The following is a 23,566-nucleotide window of genomic DNA, read 5'->3' on the forward strand; positions in this document are numbered from 1 at the left end:
AGCAATGAAACATTTTGGTGATAGCCCTGTCCGATGGAGGAATATTTTAGAACTGCTTCTTGAAAGCTTTGATGCTTGATTAGTTGACTAAGGATGCTTGTTGTTAAACAGAATATGTTTTCAATATGGTGATTGGAAAACAGGGCATAAATGAAGAAAGCATTAGTTAAGTTAAAGCTAAACCTGTCATTGGAAAGGTGTTTGCCCCTGTCTTTGTCTGAAACAGAGAAGAAAAGCAATTAATTTTTTGGACTTCTAGTTCTATTAGGACATGATATCAGCATTCTCTATAGTATTTGCTGAAACAATTTGTTAACATGTACTTACATAGCAGGTTTGGAAACCTGACAATAGACCTACTGTCAGAAATACCACTGGAATTCTTTCTGCAAATTAGTGCCGTTACTCTTGACCTACGCTGTTTCAGTAGGATAAGTACTTTTAAAACTAAATACCTTGTTATATCTTGTTTTTGATTGCTCTTCTGTTTTCCAAATATTACCATGTATCTCAACAGGAATTAGAGAAAGAAAGAACAGATCTTATGGAAGATGTGACTTTAAACAAAAGGACGATGAAAGAGCTGGAAGATAACCTTTTGTTCCGACTTACAAGCACTAAGGGTTCTCTGGCAGATGATGAGAGTTTAATAATTGTACTGAGTAAGACTAAAAAGACTGCTGAGGAGGTAACACAGAAACTGCAAACTTCTGCTGAAACAGAGGTACAGATCAACTCAGCCCGTGAAGAATACAGACCTGGTGAGTGTGAGATAGTGATGAAAGGCACATGACTGGAGAATACAGTTAAAAGAACAATATCTAGAGTAAGAGAAATGATAGGATGAAATCAGGAGGGCTGTAGTGGGTTGGAAGCATCTGTGTTTTCCTGTAAGTAAAATGTATCTAGGAAATGGCATGTTGAGCTGTGGTGGACAAAATAATCAATGTTGTATTTCATGTGAAATCTCTAAAATGGAATGATCTATTTTCTCCCCAGACTTCCCACTGCTCCATGCAGGAGGGTAAGTGTCTATATAGTCTACTGGAGAAAGAAGCTTGAGAAGGTTTGGTTGCTACTTCTCAGCTGTTAAAATGTTGACAGTTTTTATGGGCTCTCAATGAGACTAGTCTTTAGGGTATTTAGGTAACTGTACGATTGGGTTCAAAATGGCTCTATTTTAGGGAGCAGTATAATGGTAAATGCTTTGAATCTGTTTTGGGGAATGTTTTACTTATCCTGTCACAGATCCTTAAGTTATAGTCAACATGTTTCATCTGTCTTTTGGCTTTTAACTGACAAGTGAAACCATATGAAAAAAGTGAAAGAAGGTGCTCTCTGGAATTGTGTTATACCTGCATTTTAGGAAATGGTACAGTTAATGTAGCAGAAAGCACTGCAGATTTTATAAAATGTTTGTATTTAAAATTGGATGGCTGCTAAAAGTAAGTTAAATCAGTGCTGGGTGAGTTAAATAAATACAATCTATTTGGCTTTTATACGACTCTTGTAAAAGTCGGTAAGAGAAATTTGTTTGGATACTCGAACTACTTCAAACTGTCATACTTCTTACATGGTCTACTAATGAACTGAATATTTCAATATACCATCTAGTTCCTTTCCAAATATACTCAGAATTGCAAAAAGATTTATTTATTCTTTTTTTTGCTAATGCATAAATGAAGATTAAATTAACATTTTAATTATTTTTTGGCCAGTAAAGAATAGAGCAACTCAAAGACCTTTGATTAGTATATATTCTAAAACTCAATGTGTTTGCTGTAAAGATTTAAAGTTTTCTGCTTTACATTTCTGCTTTGAACACAGTCTTGTTTTATGTCCTTCAGTTGCAACTCGAGGTAGCATCTTATACTTCCTTATTACTGAGATGAGCATGGTCAATGTGATGTATCAGACTTCACTTCGGCAGTTTTTGGGGCTTTTTGACCACTCCCTATCCAGGTAATTTGGCTAAGCAGAAGTATCATTTATACATATCCAATCCTGGAGGTGGTTGTAGTACAGTAAAGATTTGTTGTAATCTAATACCAGAAAGAAGAGTGTTGCCAGTTACAATCTTGACAGGAATTGTCAGTTTAAAAACCCGTAGGCCTTTGTCTGTTAGTAACCAAGGCAATGAACCTTCAATTGTACTTACAATCCTTAAAAATTGGGTACTAGATAATTAAAAAGCATTATACTGTGTTGATTTTCAGCTATGTGGAATAGAAAAGGATTTTTTTTTTTTCTCTTTCAGTCTGAAAGTTGTTGCTAGCTTGCTCTCTGATATTTCAGAATTCTGAGCTCTGGCTTTTTGTCTTTTACATAGCATTCTCGTTAATAAGGTCTATCCAAATTGACATTCAACTACCTACCTTTCTTCCAACAGGTCTACCAAGAGCCCCATAACTAGCAAGAGGATTACTAATATTATTGAACATATGACATATGAAGTGTTCAAATATGCAGCCCGAGGACTTTATGAGGAGCACAAATTTCTTTTCACGTTATTACTTACTTTGAAGATTGATATACAAAGAAACAGAGTGAAGCATGAAGAATTTCTGACCCTTATAAAAGGTTTGAACTACAGAATGGTTTTAAATAGAGCACATACATTATTGCAAAAAATTTGTGAGCTGTGGTTGTGTCTCCTAGCCAAGCTATTGCTTCCTTTTGAACATGAGAAGTCAGTCAAGTGAAAGAATGCATGCTTATTATTCTGTTCTGGTGACAGACAACATCATATGGTAGTTCTAATTTATAGGAGTACATTGAATTTTAATAAGTTCAGCTTCGAGAATTGTGGCAATTTAAAAGGAAAATTGCTAAATATCCTTTCAGTTGATATTTATGTCTACTGTTCAAATACCACCATGTATGTGGTTTGACTATAAACATTTTTTACACTTTTACAGCCTTTATTTTATTTGGTAATTGAAGGCAGACAAGAGAGTGGAAAGGAAAAGAAAACGATGCTAACAGTTTAGAAGAATATCAGACTTTTAGCCGAACATGACAAGCTTATGGCATTAATCTTCTCTGCACGCGAACTCTGTATCTGCACTGAATAGCTTGGAGTTGCTTTATATTGGTGGTCCAAGATCCTCCAAAATATGCTTAATTTTCTAGGCAACATTTACTTATGGATTATAACTGTTAATTTTTCCAAGCTGAATCTTCAGAAAATCATTTCTAAAATGTGCATTTCTCAAGAAGCATTTATTTTCAGGCATATTGCACAAAGAAACAGTTACGTAAATCCTCAAAAAAGAACAAAGATTAAGGTGAAGGTACATGAACAAATTTAATGTAAATAAACCAAACTGCAAACTGTACTTCATCAAAGATGTCTTAACTTACAGGTGGTTAAAAATCTTGATTCTTGTAGCTTGTGTTTTATTTTTATTTTGTTTTTGCTTTCTTTTAGTTTAAGTGGAATTCCAAGGAAGGCAAATGCACATACTGAATAGATTATTACATTATCTACAACAACAAAAATTTGAAGAAAAAAATGAAATTCGGCTTCATAACTTTTTTCTTCATAAACTCAAGCTTATTCTTTTACATTAAATATAGGCTTAGCTTGTGGAGGGAAGATGATATGAATTTTAAAATGTTATGCTTTAAAGTGGGATGAAAAATAAGATTTGAAAATAAATTTTGCATGTTACCTACTCAGAAATTTCTTTATGACCATCCTATATGATAATGTGTTTCTCCAGACTGGGAAGACTTTCTGGTCATGTGGTATCTAGCTTACATTTTCTTTTTTTTTTTTTTTTTCTTTTGGGGTTGTGTGTGTGTCTCTGAGAATTCTGATTATAGCTAATTCCCATTTTCTTTCAGGTGGTGCTTCTCTGGACCTTAAAGCTTGTCCTCCCAAGCCAGCGAAATGGATCCTGGATATGACTTGGCTGAACTTGGTGGAGCTCAGTAAACTTAGCCAATTTTCAGATATTCTTGACCAAGTAAGCAACAGCTTTTTAAAAGGAATCTCTTTTCTTTGAGGGTGAATATTTGATAATGACAAGGATCAAGATCAAGACATGGAGCGAGAAACTGGTTTATTTATGAACAGAATGGAAATGGTAGCCCCGAAATAGTCAGTTTTGGCCCTGACTGCTTAGCAATCTGTATAAAAAGACTTAAAAACAAAAAACAACAAAACAAAACAAAACAAACAGCAGCAACAACAACAACAACAACAACAAAACAACCACCACCAACGAAAACAACACAGTAAAATGAGAAGAAAGTAGAAACTTTCACACACTACAATTATATTGCTTTCATACTGGGATACAACTTATTATCCCCTTAAGGTTGTTAGACTTTCTTGCATCCCTGTTGTGCTTTCTTACTCATGTTTTATCATGTTTGTTCCAGTATTTCACTGATTATATGCAGTAAGAATGAGGAAATGAGTGCTCAGTAAATTCAACACTTGTATGAATAACCTTAATGAACACTTAAGTGTATGGTAAAATGGAGTAAATAAATTGCATTTGGTATATGTGAAGAGTACCATCTGTACTGTGAGGAGCAGATATGTACATAGTGTTCCAAAAGCTAACAGCCTAGCTATGTGTGTTCTGACCTTGCTATGCTATTATATTAGTAATGGAGAATAATTAGTAGTAGTCCATCTTTTCTGAATAGGAGTACTTGAGGGCATTGTTGCATTGTACAATTTTGTGCTTAAAATCTGAAGGCTTATTATCTCTTTTCTTAATACCCTTGCTAACCTGTGTAGTAACACTGATAAACAAATGCTTGTGAATGGATTAAGTGTCTCTGACACTCATTAATATTTTCTGAGCTTGTTGCAGTTGAAATGTGACTTGTCTGTTTATTAAGATTTACTCCTTTAATGGTATAACTGCAGATTTCCAGAGCAGAGAAAGAATGGAAAGTCTGGTTTGATAATGAGAATCCCGAAGAAGAACCAGTTCCTAGTGGCTATGATCAATCCCTGGACTGCTTCAGACATCTTCTTCTTATCAGATCTTGGTGCCCTGACAGGACCATAGCTCAGGTACATTTATGTCATCACATAGTTTATCCAGGTGTTGATAGGATAATAATCAAAGGATTGCAGTTTAGTACATTTTAATTTAATGATAAAAGCATTTTTCTTATGGACCTTTTCAGTGAATTTTCTGAAGTTCTTCTCAGATAGTCTATCATATTTTACGTGTGTTAGCAAAATGATTCCAATATATTGAATGAGTATTAGTCACAGATATTATTATGAAGATGGGATTTCGTCTGGAAACTTATGTGTTTATCCAGTTCTGCCTTATTAGTTCAGATGGTATTTTTGACTGTTCTTGCAATCATATTAATCCTCATATTAGACTGCAGTAAAGTCTTTTCATTACTTGGTTGGTTGAGGAAAAACAAAACATGAAAAGAATTTAATTGTGGAACCATTTCTTCAATGGAATAATTTTAAGACCAACCTTAGAAAAACCTATAATCATGTCTGTTCAAAATTTTTAATATCAAACCATCTATTTAGAAAGAGAGGAGTATGACATTAAATCTTAATAAAATGATAAGACTTATTTTTAAGAAAACATGAAATTGTAGGAGCCTATTTTTAGTCTTTGTGTTTCTCCAGTGCAAAAGAATAAATTTATGCAATTTCAGTATGATATCTGGCAATTTACTGAAGTCAGAATACATCACTAATAGTGTGGTTTTCATGTTATGGATGAAAAACTTTAGACATTGTGACTGGATTCAGAGAAGGTCTCGACATTTATTGGCATAACTGCAGTCAGTAAAAGGTTAAATGGTACTATGTAATGAATATCTCAGATGTGTGAAATGTATATGAAACTGATCAAGCAAAATTAGATCCTCAGTTTTGTTAATGGGGGCAAGATAACCTTTAATCTTATGATGTTTTATGATAACTGATAGTTAATCAAATGCTAAATGCTGAATATCTTTTTCTGAGAAGTATCCCAAAGGTATCAATTGGGAGATTACTCTATGAGAGAAGCAATCTATTGGTTAAGAATATACAAAAGATTATCTCAGGCTGTTTGAAAGATCCTTTTAAATTTCTTAGTAATAAGGAACAATAATCTAATAATTTTTGCAGTATATAAATAAGGCATATGTCTCATCCTGCTCAGCTGGGGAGGAGATCTGTTTGAATCTCTGGGTCGGAGGGCAAGACCACATGAGTCTTTCAGGGTTTTAGCAAGGTTAAACTTCTACTGATAATTTGCTGAGAAATTATTAGAGGCTTGGCAAAAGCATATGCATTCCAAATAAACAAACAGAAATATAGGGAGAGAGAGATAGAGAGATACATCACCACCCATGGGTCCTGCATTGACTTGTCCTCTTGAGGTTCTCAGATGGTGGGTGCACACCCAGATGCTTTAGAGTCGGGGTTTTTAAAGCTTAGTCCTTGCTTCTGTGCAGGTTCAGGAGTTCTGCCACCACCCTTTCCTGGGTATGCATGTTTCATATTGGGGAATGATAGAGAAATGAGTCTGGGGTAGTTCTCTGGGTTCATGGTGGTCTTCTACCCCCTTCACCCCCCTTATTTCAGGTGCAGGCACTGCCTACATGAGGCCCACTCCCTTGTGTTGGTTTTCTTTCAAGGTGCAAGGTTAAGACATAATGAAAAATGCATTGTTGTTGCTTGGGGGAGCTGTACTCCACAGCATAACAGAGATGGTCTTCATCTGCTCCTCTGGGTCTTCTATTTAGTGACAGTTTTTTTTTTCATCACTATTAATATTGACTCATTATTGGTTTAAGCATAAAGGTGGTAAAGACCTAATGACTTTGAAACATATATCCTTTCCTTCTTTTTTCCCCCTAAGATAATATTTTCAAATCATTAAAACCTTTCTATTTAGCAGGATTATTGTTTTTATTATCCTATAATATATGTAGGTGTTATATGTAATATATATAATATTTGCAACAATGCATGCAGCCATATGTACTAGAATAATTATAAGTTTTGACTGATCTTGTAAAGCTGTAAGCAGTAACACCTTCAAAGGCAGTGTAGTATGTTAACATATAAAAATAAATTTGTTGTATGTTTTTATTTCGGCCATTAAATTTATATAACGTAACATTTAATATTTTATAAATTTTATATAGGCAAAGGCTAATATAAATTTTAGCAGCCTTTGCTCTTCAGCTTACATATTGGCTGTATTTACACTGGGCAGAAAATGATATTAAGTAATTATACAGTATGGTATGGTAAGATTTACTTTTTTTTTTTTTAATACAGGCAAGAAAATACATCGTTGACACTATGGGGGAGAAATATGCAGAAGGAGTCATCTTGGACTTGGAGAAGACATGGGAAGAGTCAGATCCACGTACTCCTCTCATATGCTTTCTTTCCATGGGTTCTGATCCTACAGACTTAATCATTGCTTTGGGAAAAAGGCTGAAGATGGAGACACGTTATGTTTCCATGGGCCAGGGGCAAGAAGTCCATGCTCGTAAACTTCTACATCAGACAATGGCTCATGTAAGAGACACATTTTATTTTATTTTTTTGAACATTTATAAATTGAAACTCTGTTATGAAATAGTGATGATTATGAAATATGAATTGTTGGGTAGTTAATGCTGATGGAAGAACCTATCTTTATTTGCATAAATACATGTCCTAAGCAATAGAACTGTCTTTTCACATTTATTAAATTGAATATAATAAACTTTTTGACGTTGTGCAGACATGACTCTTTTTCAGAGGAAATAGAGTTTTTGCTGTAGGTTGTTGACTGATAAACATATCTGAATTGCTCAAATATTTGTATTGCATGAATTTTAAAAGTTCTTCAGCAAACATCTCAACATTTTTTTTCAGTTTCTTGTAGTTTTAGCAATACAAACATGTTTTGTTAAATGAAGATGAATTCCAAGTATAATTGGAAGTGTAATATAATAAAGTATATAAATATAATATATTCAAGTGTAATTGATAATTACATAACCTTGGGAAAAGCAAGGCTGTATAGCAAAATAGCTTGTATTGCTGTAACCTACATTTTGAACAGGGATGGGCAATCTGATAGGACAGGCTTTTTTACAAGTGAAAAATGGTCGAATTAAAGAATAAAATCACCTATGTCAGAAACAAATGCTAACAAATGCTAACAAGTTTGCCCATTAGATGATAGTACAGCTAACATGAACAGATTAAGTTTCTTGTGCTCCTGAGATACATGCTCCTTCCCAGTCTGTATAACCAGTTTTCCTCTGACTTTTGCCTCCAATTCGCATTTGACAACTTCGCATTAAAAACTAATTAGCAGATCAGATGGGAGGAAATGTTCAAAAGATAAAGAGCTCCTTTTGTTTAGTTAAAAGAAATGTAGTTACTTTCCCTCACTGTCTAACATACCCTCTTAATGAATGGGTATGTGAGACATCTATATGAGGTACAGTAATTCATATGGGAATGTTTTGATATCAGTTATTTGATACCAATTTATTAAGATAATATATGTATATTTGTTTTTCCGAAACCTATGACCCTTTTGAGGAACCAGGTTTAGCAAGCTGGTAAAGAGCAGTTTGTTCTGTCTATGGAGCTTCTGAGTTACTTTATACCTCCAAGTTTCTTTACTCATGATCAATGAAATCATGGGTTCATCTAGAAAGTCAAGATTTCTGATACTTCTCAGTGCTATAGTCATTCCCAGATATTTTTTGAATGTACTGAAATAGTAGGGACTACGTGAGAAGACCAGATTGGACAAATAGGAACCTCTCGTTTAAATGATAAAACCACACAAGATAACAACTCCAGAATGAGCTTCCCACAGCTTAGCTCACATGAGACTTCTCTTGGAGAAAAAGTACTTTGTTAGTTGCGTATCTACCATTGCTTTGGATACTGGTCTCCATTTGTACATGAAGTGTACATGAAAACAAGTGGTTAAGGCCTTGGTTTTGATTTGATGGGCTTGTGGTGCAAAACTGTGGAGGATTTCTTCCTTTTAACAATTCTCATAAGCACTTAACCCTGTTTATACTAGCTTTTGCTATAGTTTAGGTACATTGGTTGTGTTCTTTACCTACATCATAAACAAAGATTGATTTTAGTGCTTGCAGTATGCAAACACTATCGATAACATTATATTCTGTTGTTTTAAACTAGGGAGGTTGGGCACTTCTGCAAAACTGCCACCTTGGACTTGACTTTTTGGATGAGTTGATGGACACCGTAATAGAGACAGAGACAGTCCATGAAGGCTTTCGACTGTGGATGACAACTGAAATTCACAAACAGTTCCCCATCACGCTTCTTCAAATGTGTATTAAGTTTACCAATGAACCACCACAAGGGCTCAGAGCTGGACTAAAGAGAACATATAGTGGTAGAGTGATGATAATTCAAAATTAAATTTTGTTTGTTTTTGGAGTCTTTGTAGTTATTGTGTAGTTGCTCAGTAGCCACTGGTAATGGGTGGAAGCAACTATGAGGAACTGATCATGACAATGCAAGGACACATCTTAATTCTTTGTTTGAGCTAGAAGTTGTGAAAGTTAGAAGGAAGAGATCTGCTGAAGTTCTGATTCCAGAACTAATTAGACAGCAGAACCTGGAAATGCTTTTTCTTTTCTCAAATATTGTCTTCTACTAGCTCAGTTCTAAATATTTAAATTGTTAAACTCCTCATGCATTTGACAGAAAAGCAACATATTAATCTTTGTTGGCTATTAAATGTCCTTTACACTGCATTCAATAAAGGTCTGTAGTCAAAGAGTCTTTAGAAAAAAAGCAACCCAATGCGAAGTGAACTATTAGCAAGTTGTTTCTTCATTTTCTGAAGTTTACTCTCTTAATTTGGGCTACTGCTATGAACTGTCTCCAGCACAGAACATTTTGTAGGACAGTAATTGCCTCTAGGCAGAGGTAGGTAGTCAGATAAATGTCTCTAGGACTGATGTTTTAGTACTGATTTGAAGTACTTTTGAAAATACTGCTACTGTGTTTCTTATAAAGCCCACTTATAATCAATAGGTGTCAGCCAGGATTTACTAGATGTCAGTGACATGGTACAATGGAAACCAATGTTGTATGCTGTAGCTTTTCTACACTCCACTATTCAAGAAAGACGGAAGTTTGGATCTCTGGGTTGGAATATACCCTATGAGTTTAACCAAGCCGATTTCAATGCCACTGTGCAATTCATTCAAAACCATTTAGATGGCGTGGATGCCAAGAAGGTAATTAACATTTCTGGGGAAGGTGGATTACATTTATAAAACTTTCCAGTAGCAGAATATATATACATAGTTCCCAATACTTGAAACACAAATATGATTTTCAATTATTATTTATTTTCCACAAACATTCAGTATTCCAAGTATACATGTCTGTAGACCAGCATGTTTAAATTACACTTTTAATCTTGTACATGCAGAATTTCTGTATTAACCCATATGTTAAAACAAAACAAAACCAAAACCAATGCTCCAGGCCTTCTCACCCTAAAACTTCTGAAGTATAAACCTTAGAAGTATAGACCTTCATTTCAAAGCTAATTATGTCAGATAGTTAAAAATGGACCACTGTTTTTTTTAAATACTCTTTTGTTTAAATCAGTATGCTCCAAGCTATCTTGGCTGCATAAAGACATGGACAGTTGCCTTTACTGACTGTGTAGGATTTCTTACATTCCTCACTTTCATTTGGACAGTTGTTGTACAGAGAGAGATATGTGGCAGATCACTTTGCAATTAACATTTGAAGTGAAGTTGAAAGTGTGATTGGAATGTAGCTGTATCACTCTTGCTCAGATGCCGGAATAAGCCTCTTCACTTAGTTGTCAATGACTTATATTTTGAGAAATCCTTGAAGTTGTTTTGCGAATACAGTGTTATATTAACACAACAGTGGTAAGAAAGTAACTTGCTTTCAAGAGGGACAGGGATACAGGACTTTGTGTATCAGATGTTCTTACTAAGGAAGATATATATAAGTGAGAAGAGGATTAGCTGAAGTCACTTTTTTTCTGTTTGGTTTCAGGGTATCTCCTGGAGTACTGTTTGTTACATGATAGGTGAGATTCAGTATGGTGGCCGTGTGACAGATGACTATGACAAAAGGCTGATGAACACCTTTGTAAAGGTTTGGTTTAGTGAAAATACATTCAGTCAAGAATTCTGCTTCTACAAAGGATACAGCATACCCAGATGTACTATGGTGGATCAATATCTTCAGTACATACAGGTTGGTAGATGAAAGCTTCTCAACAGAGGAAAAAAACACAATTCACTTAAGTTTCTCACAAGTTTCTTTGTTCCTGAATTTTGTCTTTTCTTCTGAGTATGTATTTTGTCTCTTCTTCACAGATTCTTTATTGCTTTTTAACAGTCTGTGTATTTTTTAGTGACAGTACTAGTTATCATTATTATCACGTCAGTACCCTTTTCTTTTTCATGTGATTTACTTGAGGGATGTAGCTGAAGAGATACAGTTATTAGAGTGTACAGAATGGAGTCCAGCTATTGGGTACAACCTCACAGAAACAAAGACTGTAGAGATATGGAAGAACAAGCTGACTATTGAAATAGTGTATGAAGGTAAAAACTACATTTATTGTTAACTTTGGTGTGACTTGTGCCGTGACATGACAAATAATTCGCAGAAAGTTATTTGCAGTAAGACTGTGTGAAGAGATCCAGCTTCTTACTTAACCATGTAAGATTTTTTGTTTGTTATTTTTAAAAATAATTAGCATATAAATCTATCTCAAATTGTGCTCTTTTTATGTTTCACTATGTAGAGTCTTCCAGCTTATGACACACCAGAGGTGTTTGGTTTGCACCCCAATGCTGATATCACTTACCAAAGTAAGCTTTCCAAAGACGTATTGGATATTATCCTCTGTATTCAGCCTAAAGACAGCTCGGGTGGAGGAGGTGAAACCAGGGAGGCAGTTGTAGCCAGACTGGCTGATGATATGCTGGAAAAGCTTCCTGATGATTATGTACCATTTGAAGTGAGTTATTGTAATTCTGTCAAAGACATTTGCTATTTCTTGCTTTGTGTGGATTTAAAAAAAAAAAAAAGGTATTATTATTTTTTTAAAGCGTATCTGAATTAATTTATACAGAAAATACTTTAAAAACATAAAGTGGCCTGACCAGACTCTTAACATCTATAATGAAGTCACTAAGTATATCCTGAAGGGCTTATATAAGAGCTTTTTCAAAATATTAAACTACTTAATGCTTAAGTTTTCATTTGCACTACGGAGGGCAGGGAAGGTCATCAGTTTTTCAGACAAGCTTGTTGACATTGTAGTAGAAAACTGAGGTAGTGTTACAAATGTATTTATACTTCTAAATGTATTACTGCTTTAATATGCGTATTACCATGGGATTCAGCTTACAACCTGAACAAATTTTTAGGTTGTTTTAATTTCCAGTGGTAGGGAATGATTTTCTTCAGTGAAATGAATGCTGAAAAGCTTGACAAGTGATAGCTTTCATTGTCTGAAACCTAGTGTTGCTATCTCAAGACTGATATTAACACATAGTAGTCCATGTAATGTTGTTTGTAATGGCCACTTGATGCCTCACAGTCATTTCTTTTCTGAAATACTAATTTCTTTTTATGTGGAAGATGGGATGTTTCTAGAGATGAGAGATTTCTTAGAAAGTTAGAAACATTTACTGATGACAAAATACATGGGCACACAAATTGGCTGCACTCTGTGCCCATCCTCAAGACTAAATTTAGCTGAGTATTTGAAAAAGTGTTTTTTCTGGGTCTAAGTTGTACTTTAGTCCCCCAGAATTTTAGGATACTGACATATTTCTTACCAGATAAGGCTGGTTACGAACATCAAAAAAATGACAGGAAAGTGCTTGTAAAATAGCTATGTTTTCAATATTTCCCATATCAGAGGATGCTGAACTTTTGTGTTTGTTTATCTGCAAAAGCATGAAAGCAAGAAGGTTTAGTTATGACACTAGTAAAGTATTTGCAATACTTTTGTTATGAAATAGAATATGAAAATGAAATGAAATGAATCTGAATATGAAATATGAATCATCGCAATATATCATCAGAAAAAAAATCATGCTCGTGTGTTGTGCAAGGGCTAGCCTTAACAGATTCCCAAACTTTCCACCTGCTCATTTAGGCAGTAAGATGTTTTATTAATTAGATCCTGCTATCTCCTCCTTGAGGAAGATCTGTCTTCCTATCCTTAGTCATCTGGTGTTTGAATTACTCTTTAATGGAAGTTAGCATGAAGACCTAATAGAGGGCTAAGTAGCTTATGAACCCCTAAATTGTCCTGATAGGATGCTGAGCTGTGAGAAAGGAGCAAGGAAATTTGTACAGTCTGACAGCCTTCTTTCTGTTTTTCCACAGTAATAACTTTTGAGTATAGACTCTTTTCAGGTACCCATCTTATGTCTGTTGCTTTGTGTTTTCTGAAGCCCATTTTGAGTTTCATAGTCTTCTTTCCCCAAAAATGGCATAATTATGATAATGTTGTTTATCTGAACAGATAGTTATGTATCTGAATTTTGAATAACAACTATCCAGCAGTCTTCCAAAGCTTTCTACTTGCTGAAATTTCTTACCTAGAGTCGTCCTAGAAGCCTGTTTTATGGCTTTCCAAAAGACCATAGGTGCTGAACCAGAAGTCTGAGATCTGCAAAGAATTGCAATTTGTTCAGCTTCTCAGAAGGGTATTGCTTTAGTGATGGGCTAAATCTCCTGGTCATTGTTAGTCCATCTCTCTTCAACTTTTACCTAGCATCTTCAGGAATAAATATGTGGATTAATAAAGGCATATATTGCATACTGTTGTTGTATAGGTACATTTATCTCTATCAAAGGTTGCAAGAGATCTATTTGGGAGGATCAGATTTGATCCTGATCTGTCTTAAATTAGAGGGGAAATGACAAATTCAAATTTAGTTTGTATCAATAAAAGTGAATGAGTAGCACTAATATTTTTCACTTGTTGAAAATTATTTAAAGTCCTCTTTTTGGTTGTTGTTTTAGAGTAAATGTGTAGCAAAATCCTGATAAACTTGGAAATGTTACGTGTATTTCTAAGAGGGTTGATACTATATATAGAATTCAGTATGTATGATATACTGATATAAGATATGATTTATAAGTTTTTAATCTTTGGCATAAATATGGCCATATAGATTACAGAATTTCTAGTTATGTCCCTACAGTTGTTGTTAGATTGTTAACTTTACACTTTTAAATGGCTTTTTAAATGACTTTAGCTCGTAGAATTATATATATACTAAATCATGATTTAGGCTAAAAATACAGCCAGTCTCAGCATTGTAGAATTCACTTGGAACAAAATCCTATGTTTCTGTTGCAGAGAACTTGAGGATTATGCCAAACTGACCACTTAACTTCCTTAGTTAAAGTAGTGTATCGTAAAAATTGTATTGGTGCCTAATCTTGACATAAATCCAGCTTTTATTTCTGTTGAAGGGTCTTTGGTTTTCTACTTACAGGTAAAAGAGAAACTAAAGAACATGGGACCTTTTCAGCCTATGAACATATTTTTACGACAGGAGATTGAACAAATACAGAGAGTTATTTCATTAGTGAGAAGCACTCTGACTGACCTAAAACTTGCCATTGATGGAACAATTGTTATGAGCGAAAATCTGAGGGATGCTTTAGACTGCATGTATAATGGAAGAATTCCTGCTAGCTGGACAAAAGTAGGTGTGCATCCCTTGTTTTGTTAGAAAAAATAAGTGTTTATTTAATTTTTGTAGAGTTAAGCTTCTAGCCAGACAGTAAATACTTTTTTAAATATAAGTGTCCATGTTAACCATGACACAGTGCGACTGCTGGGCTAATTTGGGCTAAAATAAGAACAGTCAAAACAAGTCGTCTTTCATTTATAAAAACAGAAATGAGTGTGGCAGATGCAGATATTTCCCATTTTAATAGACTATGTATATTGGCAGGTTAGAAGGCTAGAAAGAAGAAAATAACTTTAAATGCAATGATAGATTTTCAAAAACAGCACCCACACTAGTGGATCACTCTGTTGCTATTCTTTGAAACTAGGATTTGTAGTCACAGAATCACAGAATAGTAGAAGATGGAAGGGACCTCTGGAGATAGTCTAGTCCAACCCCACTTAAAGTGAGGTCAACTAAAGCGGGTGTCACAGGACTTTCCAAGACTAAAGCCTAAAACCTCTCTAGGAAACCTGTGTTCTGGTATTCAACCATCCTCACTGTAAAGAAGAAAAAAAATAAAAAGAAGTGATTTCTTAAGTTTAAATAGAATTTCCCATGTTTCATCTTGTGCCTCTTGTCCTTTCACTATGAAGGGTCTGGATCCATCATCTTCATTTCTCCCCACGCATGGTATAAGCATTGATAATATCTGCCCTGAGCCTTCCCTTCTGCATGTTAACCAATCCCAGCTCTCTCAGCCAGTATGCATATGATAGATGCTCCCATCCCTTAACCATCTTCATGGCACTTCTGAAGACTTGCAAAGTATTGATTACATCATTTTTTTTTGGGTCATGGTATGGTTGATAGCAATGTGATGATAACTACAACAGTCTCATCAAAGTCTAAATATTTTCATATTCTAGCATTGTGCTAGGCTAGCTTTCCTGGTGATGTTATTTCCAAATAGGGATAAAATTAAATATTTCAGTAATAACTATACAGAGTAAAATAAAATATGTGTCTCAGAGGAAAGAGTGGGAAACTGTCTAATGGATAGATATGGCATTGGGTTTTATTAAGCTATTAAGCTGCTTAGGATTTTTTTTTTTAATTTCTTTTAGTATATTGAGACATTCCTACTCACTGGACAGCTCTAATAGAGATGTTAAAAGCACATAGATGTGCTCAGTGTAATGTAGGTACCCCCCCAACTTCAGATAGAATTGCTCTTCCTTTGAATTATTCAGCTATTGGGGTAACCGAAGAACTCTTTCTCTTATGTATTTTAATGGGATACTTGATTATATTTAAAAACATAAACCAGTCACCCAGCTAATTCTTTTGAAGGCAATTAACTTTTTTAATTTAAAAGATTTCATTTTATTACATTTGTACTGAATCCATGGGTTGAAATCTGACAACTCTCTTTGATTTAAAGAAAGTAATCCAATTATTCCACTCTTTCACTTACAAATCAGAAATAGAAATTGTTTTCAGGGAGAATGAGAGCTGTTGATGGCAGCTGATGAAAATAAATATAGAGAGGTTTGTTTTGTTTTGTTTTTATTAACAAAGTATTTTCATGGTACAAAATAGACCATAATGGATGCTTCACAGAACAAGTATGATACGACTATTCAAAGAAAAAAAATCATCATAAATCATTCCATAGTATAAGTTCAATTTTCCTTAACATTTTTTTTGTTTTTTTTTTTTTTTTTCAGAAAAAGATGAATAGTTTTGGCAGAAATCCTATTATCTTGAAGCAATGACCCTGACTTTAGAAAGACATGTAGACAATATTTCTTCCTAGTTCAAACAGCTATCTAATTCTGTGAAAACATCATAAAATAGACAATTACCAGAGGGAACATTAAGCATATCTGAATGGAATGGTAGCAATGAATTTGAACAGAACAAGAATTTGCTTCAGGTTTCAGTGTGAGGCAACTGTCAGGCTAAAAGCTAATGTATACAAAATGAGCTTTAAACTTGCTTTACTAATATTACCTTGTTTACTACCTTCTGAGGAATTACTTTTAATTGACATGAATGTGATGTTTTAAAACTGTTGAACAAGATTAAAAAATGAACACACAGTTTATTATTTTTAGGCATCTTGGGCTTCGAGTACGCTTGGTTTCTGGTTTACTGAACTTCTAGAAAGAAACCACCAATTTTACAGTTGGATATTTGAAAGACGACCAAACTGCTTCTGGATGACAGGGTTTTTTAATCCTCAAGGATTTTTAACTGCGATGAGACAGGTAAATAGTATTCAGAGTCTCAGTCTGCCTATTCTTAGATATACTTTTGAAACGTATATTGGTGTGATGGATGTTGAGTTATGCACATGGCTCCGTCTTATCAACAGTGAAGATATATGACTGCATAACTGATTATGACTTACTGAGTGAAGTGGTCTTCCACCACATGTACTTTTTCATTATCAAGCACTAGTATGTTATTTTTTTTTCACTACTTCGATCCTAGGCCTATGAGGGCTACCTTACAAGATTATTAAGGTAGAGTGGAGAAGTAATGTCTCATGTTACTATTCAGACATTCCTGAAAAGAGGTGTTACACCCATGAACTTCTTTTTTTTTTTTCTTTTTTTTTTTCCCTTCCTGTTGTTCTGTGTTCAGTTCTTGCCCAGAGGTACTTTTTCCTTTAAAAGGAGACAATAAATACCTATGCTGGTCAGCATACTGGGACATAGATTGGAGATGATAATTCTGTCATATTGGGAAAGAATACTCAGGTAGGAATGCAGTGGGAGCTCAGACAAAAGCTAACTTTTGGAGGAGACAGAACGAAGGCTTACAGAAAAGGAAATACCTCGTCTCTCTCTCTCAAATCTGGGTAGTGTAATCTTTGGATATGTAACTGAAGTTTCAGTGGGTGATCTACTAATAGCACAGCCATATAACCTTGGAATTATGTAGCAAAATACTTTTTTTTGAATAAACAGTCCTAAGTTGGGATTTTATCTTGCACCCAAACCTGTGGAAAGGATTTATTAGTAGGATCGATCTTCTGAACTTTTCTGGTTCCCTAGTAGAGAACGAGAGGTACATAACAACCTAAAGGTCACAGGTGAACAACAAAGTGTCTGTCTGGGCTCTGCTCTTGAGCTCTACCATGAAGTAAATAGAAATGAGAAAGATGAAGAGCTAGAATGATAATTGAACTTTAACTCTTCTGCTCTTTTAAAGCAGCTGAATAAATGCAGTATGGGGTAAACATTAACTTCAAAATGAATTCCAGTTACTTCAAACAAAGATCTTGAAAAAATTTAATAAACTGGGATAAAACTTAGGTGTGACATAACTTAATAGTAAGAAATAATAAGGGATTGGGCAAGATAGTTGAGCAAGTGTTGACCAGTGCAGTAATTAACTGACTAAATTTAAAATGTGTTGACTCTTGAACACATCCATCTCCAAGTGTTGTCTTTTTTTTTTTTTTTTGACAGTCACTTTAAGTAGTTTTAGAGCTGAGTGAGCTCCCTCTCACTATTAAGAACACAGTTAATGAATACCATAGTTACAAGAAAAGGTAGCTAATCCCAGAAAACGTGCGGCAAAACATGCATTTTGCTTTTTTTCACTGGAACTGTTTTACTCATCACAGTGGTTTCTTATTTCATGAAAGCTGTGAAATTTTCATGTTCACAAGAGCCAACTTTTATTGGCATTCATTGGTTGTGTTACTGTATAGTTGTAAGATACTGTACATAGTAAAAAGATTGAAAATCAAATACAGCAGATAAGTACTGGAAGCCTAGTAGTACCATCCCATTGCTGGCTTAGAGAGAAGGCTAATGCTGTAGACATGTATAGTATAAAAAGTTAAATTTGAGAGGGTAAATTGTGACCATACAAATATGTTTCTAATAAATGCTTGTAAAAATATGGTTCTCTGCATATGTAAAAATGTAACTTCCAGATCTTCATCTGTTTTGGGCAGGAAATAACAAGGGCTAACAAAGGATGGGCTCTGGACAGTGTAGTGCTGTGCAATGAAGTCACTAAATGGATGAAAGATGATATCACAAGCCCTCCTTTGGAAGGTGTCTATGTGTATGGTCTGTATTTGGAAGGAGCTAGCTGGGACAGAAGAAACATGAGACTGACTGAATCTAAACCCAAGGTGCTCTTCGAGATGATGCCGGTTATAAGGATATATGCAGAGAACAACAGTACGTAACTGAATTGTAAAGGACATTAATTTGATAGACTTCAGTGTAACTTTTTTTTTTTCAGCTGCATGAAAGGCTCTTGAGCTTCAGGGATTTCATCAGCCTGTCTTTATTCATGTATACATACAGCATCTTTTTCAAGAGGAGAGGCTTCTCAGTCTTCTATGTAAAATGTGCTAGTGGCTTTCCTTGATAATTGATAATGGGCACTTCTTCCCCTAATATTTAGATAGGTCTCTACCTTCTGTTCTTAATGGTGTTAATAACTTTTTAAAACCAATTACAGAAGAGCTGTTCTCTGCCTTGTGACAAACGTGCTCTCATTCAGTCTTTTGCTGCAATTAGAAGTCATAATTTCTGGTGCAAATACATACTATGTTTTAACACTAACATAGATGCTAGTAATGTTCTTAATACACAACTCTGAAAATACTGTTGCTTAGTTTTCTCACAAAGTATATGGGTAGTGTGTGGCACTTAGTCTATTTTCTCATTGGTATTTTGAAGTGCTAGGTATACATTTGATATGATAGCTTATATAACAGAAGTTTATATATCATAAACCTGGATTTTTGCAGAATGCCACTCCTAAACTGATGAGATGGTTGAATCAAAATTTACAACAATATACAAGCTTTGAAACCTAAACCCCCACACCAAAATTCACTGTAACATACAAGTTTTTATATCTATAAATTTATGTATACATATATATACAACACATATATATAACATGTATATCACACATATAAGGTATTTATGGTATTCATGTAACATATATGTTATATATGTGCTGTATATACATAAAAATACACTCCTTTTTTCCTGGACAGGGCTATGCTTGAGTTAACAGAGGCATGACATTGAATAGGAATGTGTGACAGGATAGGAATATCCAATGTTGAATGTAAAACAGGAAGTTTCCGTTTAAAGTGTTCCACCTCCAGAAGCAAAGTCTGGTTATGTGATATTTTTCCAGGGTTTTCTGTAGCTAATCTTTTATAAGAGACATAATGACTGTGAAAGTAGCCAATATGCCAAATAATGAACACTGAAATATTAAGACTAGACTATTTTTCTGATTCTTCAGTGAAAAAGTTGATTTATATTCTGAAAGACTAACTACATTTCAAAATGTATTTTTCACTGTTTTTCCATGAGTAGGACATATTGTTATTTTGACATATTAATAATATATTTTTAAGCCACTCTTCAATGGACAGATTGAACTAATAATTATGCTAATCAAGCTAGAGCTTCCATTTACATTTCTTGCTACATCCAGTTCCTGGGGGCAGACATTAAATCCTAAGCCTCCAGAAATTTCAAGGATTGCATTATTACCTTCATCTGGCAATAGCACAATGATGAACAGTGTGAGAATCAAGTATGATTTTTTTTTGGTGGTGATGGAGAAATGTGTGCTATTGAACTTTGATTCAGTTCTATGTTTGCCTTGTGCCCAGTCCCTTAAGGCCCTGTTTTCATACCCCCAGTTTCATTTTTTTTTTTAATGTCTTTTCTGTCTTCTCAGCTTCAAAGGATCCACGCTTATATTCGTGTCCAGTCTACAAAAAGACTGTTCGAACAGATCTGAATTACATTGCTGCCATGGATCTTAGAACCCTTCAGCCTCCAGAGCACTGGGTACTGCGTGGGGTAGCACTTCTGTGTGATGTCAAATAATGTTAAAAAAGGGTTACTAATTCTTTTCTGATTTGAAATATTAGCATTGATGTAGTTAGCTATATGATAGATTGTTTTATAAAAATGTATTTTCTAAGTCATAGATGCCATTATGGCCATTTTAGTATTTTTTTTCTCAATAAACCTGTACATTAGGCTTATAAAGGCTAAATCTTAGAGTAATAGTAAGTTTGGTAAATAGATTCAAGCACTACCTTTGATATTTTGGTTTTCATGATAAATATTTAGAGTTCCTATCTCACTAATGTCTATTTTATTTTGAATAAAGATTGATTTGAACATTGTTACTTTTCAGTGGTTAATTATGGTTGTGTCAGGGCTTCAAGCAGCTAAATACGTATCTTTATTTTTTATTCTTTTTTTTTCTTTTTTTTTCACCTATGGAAAGCTAAGATGAATTGATTATTCATATTAGTTAATATACTTCATGATGGTGTTCCAAGATTATCTTCTGGCTGATAGTTTCTAGGTGGCTTGCTCTCTAAATAAGGAAGGTAAGCCTGGAACAATGTTGTACCTGTTCCATCACTTGGAAAACAATTTCATTGTGTTACACAGGAAAGCAAGCATTTGACAACTGCCAGAATTCCTTATTACCTGATTCATGACCTGTAAATAAGTAATGGAGAGAAAGAAAATCGTTCCATAAAAATGAAGTTGCTTCTTCTTTTTTTTTCTTTTTTTTTTTTTTTCCCATGTGCTGGTACACCAGATGTGAGTCAACCTTCATCAAGGTTATTAGTTGTATGACAGCAGCTTTAGCTTCGTTCCTGCTATATTTTTACAATGTTGTGATTTTATATATTGTCCGTTTTCTTTAACCTTTTCTACTTATGTGCTGAAGTCTTTTTGCATCTCAGCTAGCTTAAGTTCACGTGGGAGTCTATCTTCAGAGAGAAACGTTAATACCTCTACTTAGTTGAACACTGTTGGCTTTGCAAATCAACTACACTTTTGTAGTCATCAAAAAGTCTTTTTTTTTTTTCTTTTTGAGTCCAATAGGTCATGTACCTTAGAGTGATCCACTAGTCATTCAAGCTAAAAAGTACTGTAGAAGATTCTATTAAGCTAAAAGAAGGGAGATTTAGTTTAGATGTTATAGATGTTAGGAGGAAATTCTTTATACAGAGGGTGGTGAGGCACTGGAACAGGTTGCCCAGAGAAGTTGTGGATGCCCCATCCCTGGAAGTGTTTAAGGCTAGGTTTGATGGGGCCTTGGGCAACCTGGTCTGGTGGGAGGTGTCCCTGTCTATGGCAGGGGGGTTGGAACTGGATGATCTTTAAAGTCCCTTCCAACCCAAACCATTCTGTGATTGTATGATTCTAAGAGGAAGCAGAAAGAGAAAGTATTGCTGGTGCGTCTGTCATACATAAATGCTGCAACAGAGAAGCTATTTTCAATTCTATGTCAAATCCACACATGGAATTTGAAGGGTTCCACTTTCAGAGATTATAAGGAAGAAAGAAAAAGGAAGTTTTTATCACAGTGGGCAATACAGTTCCATCTTAAAAGTGTAGTCATCATTACAAAGATTTTTTTTTTAAAGTACATTATTAAATTCTATGTACTAACTGGATTGCAGAGAAAGTATCTCATTCTGAATTGTCATTCATTAAATTCTTTTGATTTTAAAATTAATATTGAAGAAAGATTTTTTTTCCTATATATTATGCTTTTTTTTTTTTCTTCCTTCCCTTGCTTGGACAATTATCCTGTTCTAACTAGCTGGAGCTGAACATACAATGTGGCTTCTTAATGAATCTTGAAATGGAGCTTGACTAGTGCTCATATACAACATTCTTATTTTTATCAATCATGTTTTAACATCGTGTTTGCACGATAAGCATGATATATGTGTACAAATATCTGAAGGATTCTGGAACATATACAAGGCTTAGGAAAAAATGCTGCTGAGTTAGATTCATATGAGACATAGCTCATCAGCTGTGTAAAATAAAAGATCTATTAAATAGATGAAGAAAAATGACATAGTTCTTTATGGATCTTAAGATGTACTTGATTTACAGTTTACTGGAGCATCTGGCATCTTCTTTCAAACTATAATATGCAGCTTTTCCTTAAAATTTTCCAACTGCTATACAACTTTTTTCTTTACTTTTTGTTCTTATAAAAGCTTAAATTTAAAATATCCAGCATGAGTGACAGTGTATACGTGTTTGTGTATGAATATAATAAAAGGAAAATGAAAATCTGGGCTTTTAAACTAACCAGCGAATACAAGTTGCCAATCTGAATTTGCCTGTGAAGTCTGCACATAGGTAGGAACAGAAATTTCTTTGTATTTATGTGCATATCATATCTTTTAAGGAAGTATCCAAAACAGAGAATAATAACAAGAAGAACCAACACTGAGAAAGCTGGCAGAAGAGTGAGAAGATAGAGAAGAGTGAGAAATATATTAAATATTTTTATTTTATGTTTTAAATATTTATTATTTGAAGTGGATACTGCCTCTTAACTTTTTAGTGAAGCCATTATTTATGCTGTAATCACTCTGAGAACTGTAGTAGCTATTTCAGTTTTTGCTGTTGGAGGGTATGAGATATTCTACCTTGGCAAGAAAAACAGCAGATGTTTGACTGGTGTTTTATAAACCTTTTTTTTCCAAAGATGTTATCTTAGGTCAAGAAAATTTGGGCAAAAAAGAAGAACCAGGAAACTACCTGAAAGAAAAGCACTTAACATGGTCTAACAGAAGGTACTGTAACTTGTAAGACAGTGCTTTTGCATGCATTTTCTGCAAATAACTTTGTTTGCAGTTTCTCTGTTTCTCTAGAAACAGTTTTTCTGTTTCTCTAGTTTCTACTGCAAGAACTGCAGTCAGTATATGTAGCTGTTCACTCAGAGCACTGCCGTCCTGCCCAACTTCCATAACTTGAATATAAAATGACTTTTTTTTTTTTTCCTTGAAAAGAAAGTAAGCTAGAATATCTTT

The 23,566-nt window shown here is 34.4% G+C and overlaps 1 protein-coding gene across 7 annotated transcripts in view; it reads left to right on the plus strand.

Moving 5' to 3' along the window:
* Window positions 1-20,881, plus strand: part of DNAH5 (dynein axonemal heavy chain 5) — a 145,882-nt gene extending 125,001 nt beyond the window's left edge. For 4 of the 7 annotated variants that reach the window (XM_048050198.2, XM_048050199.2, XM_048050200.2 and 1 more), the window contains 14 exons: window positions 518-761; window positions 1,848-1,962; window positions 2,390-2,580; window positions 3,850-3,971; window positions 4,889-5,038; window positions 7,277-7,522; window positions 9,161-9,380; window positions 10,028-10,233; window positions 11,036-11,239; window positions 11,796-12,011; window positions 14,515-14,727; window positions 16,815-16,967; window positions 18,671-18,902; window positions 20,437-20,881. In XM_048050198.2, coding sequence (XP_047906155.2) covers window positions 518-761; window positions 1,848-1,962; window positions 2,390-2,580; window positions 3,850-3,971; window positions 4,889-5,038; window positions 7,277-7,522; window positions 9,161-9,380; window positions 10,028-10,233; window positions 11,036-11,239; window positions 11,796-12,011; window positions 14,515-14,727; window positions 16,815-16,967; window positions 18,671-18,902; window positions 20,437-20,588 — 2,664 coding nt within the window. In that variant the 3' untranslated portion in view covers window positions 20,589-20,881. Of the gene's footprint in view, window positions 1-517; window positions 762-1,847; window positions 1,963-2,389; window positions 2,581-3,849; window positions 3,972-4,888; window positions 5,039-7,276; window positions 7,523-9,160; window positions 9,381-10,027; window positions 10,234-11,035; window positions 11,240-11,795; window positions 12,012-14,514; window positions 14,732-16,814; window positions 16,968-18,670; window positions 18,903-20,436 lie in introns of those variants that run through there. The other 3 variants (XR_007158880.2, XR_007158883.2, XR_007158882.2) reach the window with 3 other exon arrangements.
* The last annotated feature ends 2,685 nt before the right edge of the window (window positions 20,882-23,566 follow it).

The sequence above is a fragment of the Anser cygnoides genome, chromosome 2, assembly GCF_040182565.1.
Source record: "Anser cygnoides isolate HZ-2024a breed goose chromosome 2, Taihu_goose_T2T_genome, whole genome shotgun sequence".
In the NCBI taxonomy this organism is placed as follows: domain Eukaryota; kingdom Metazoa; phylum Chordata; class Aves; order Anseriformes; family Anatidae; genus Anser; species Anser cygnoides.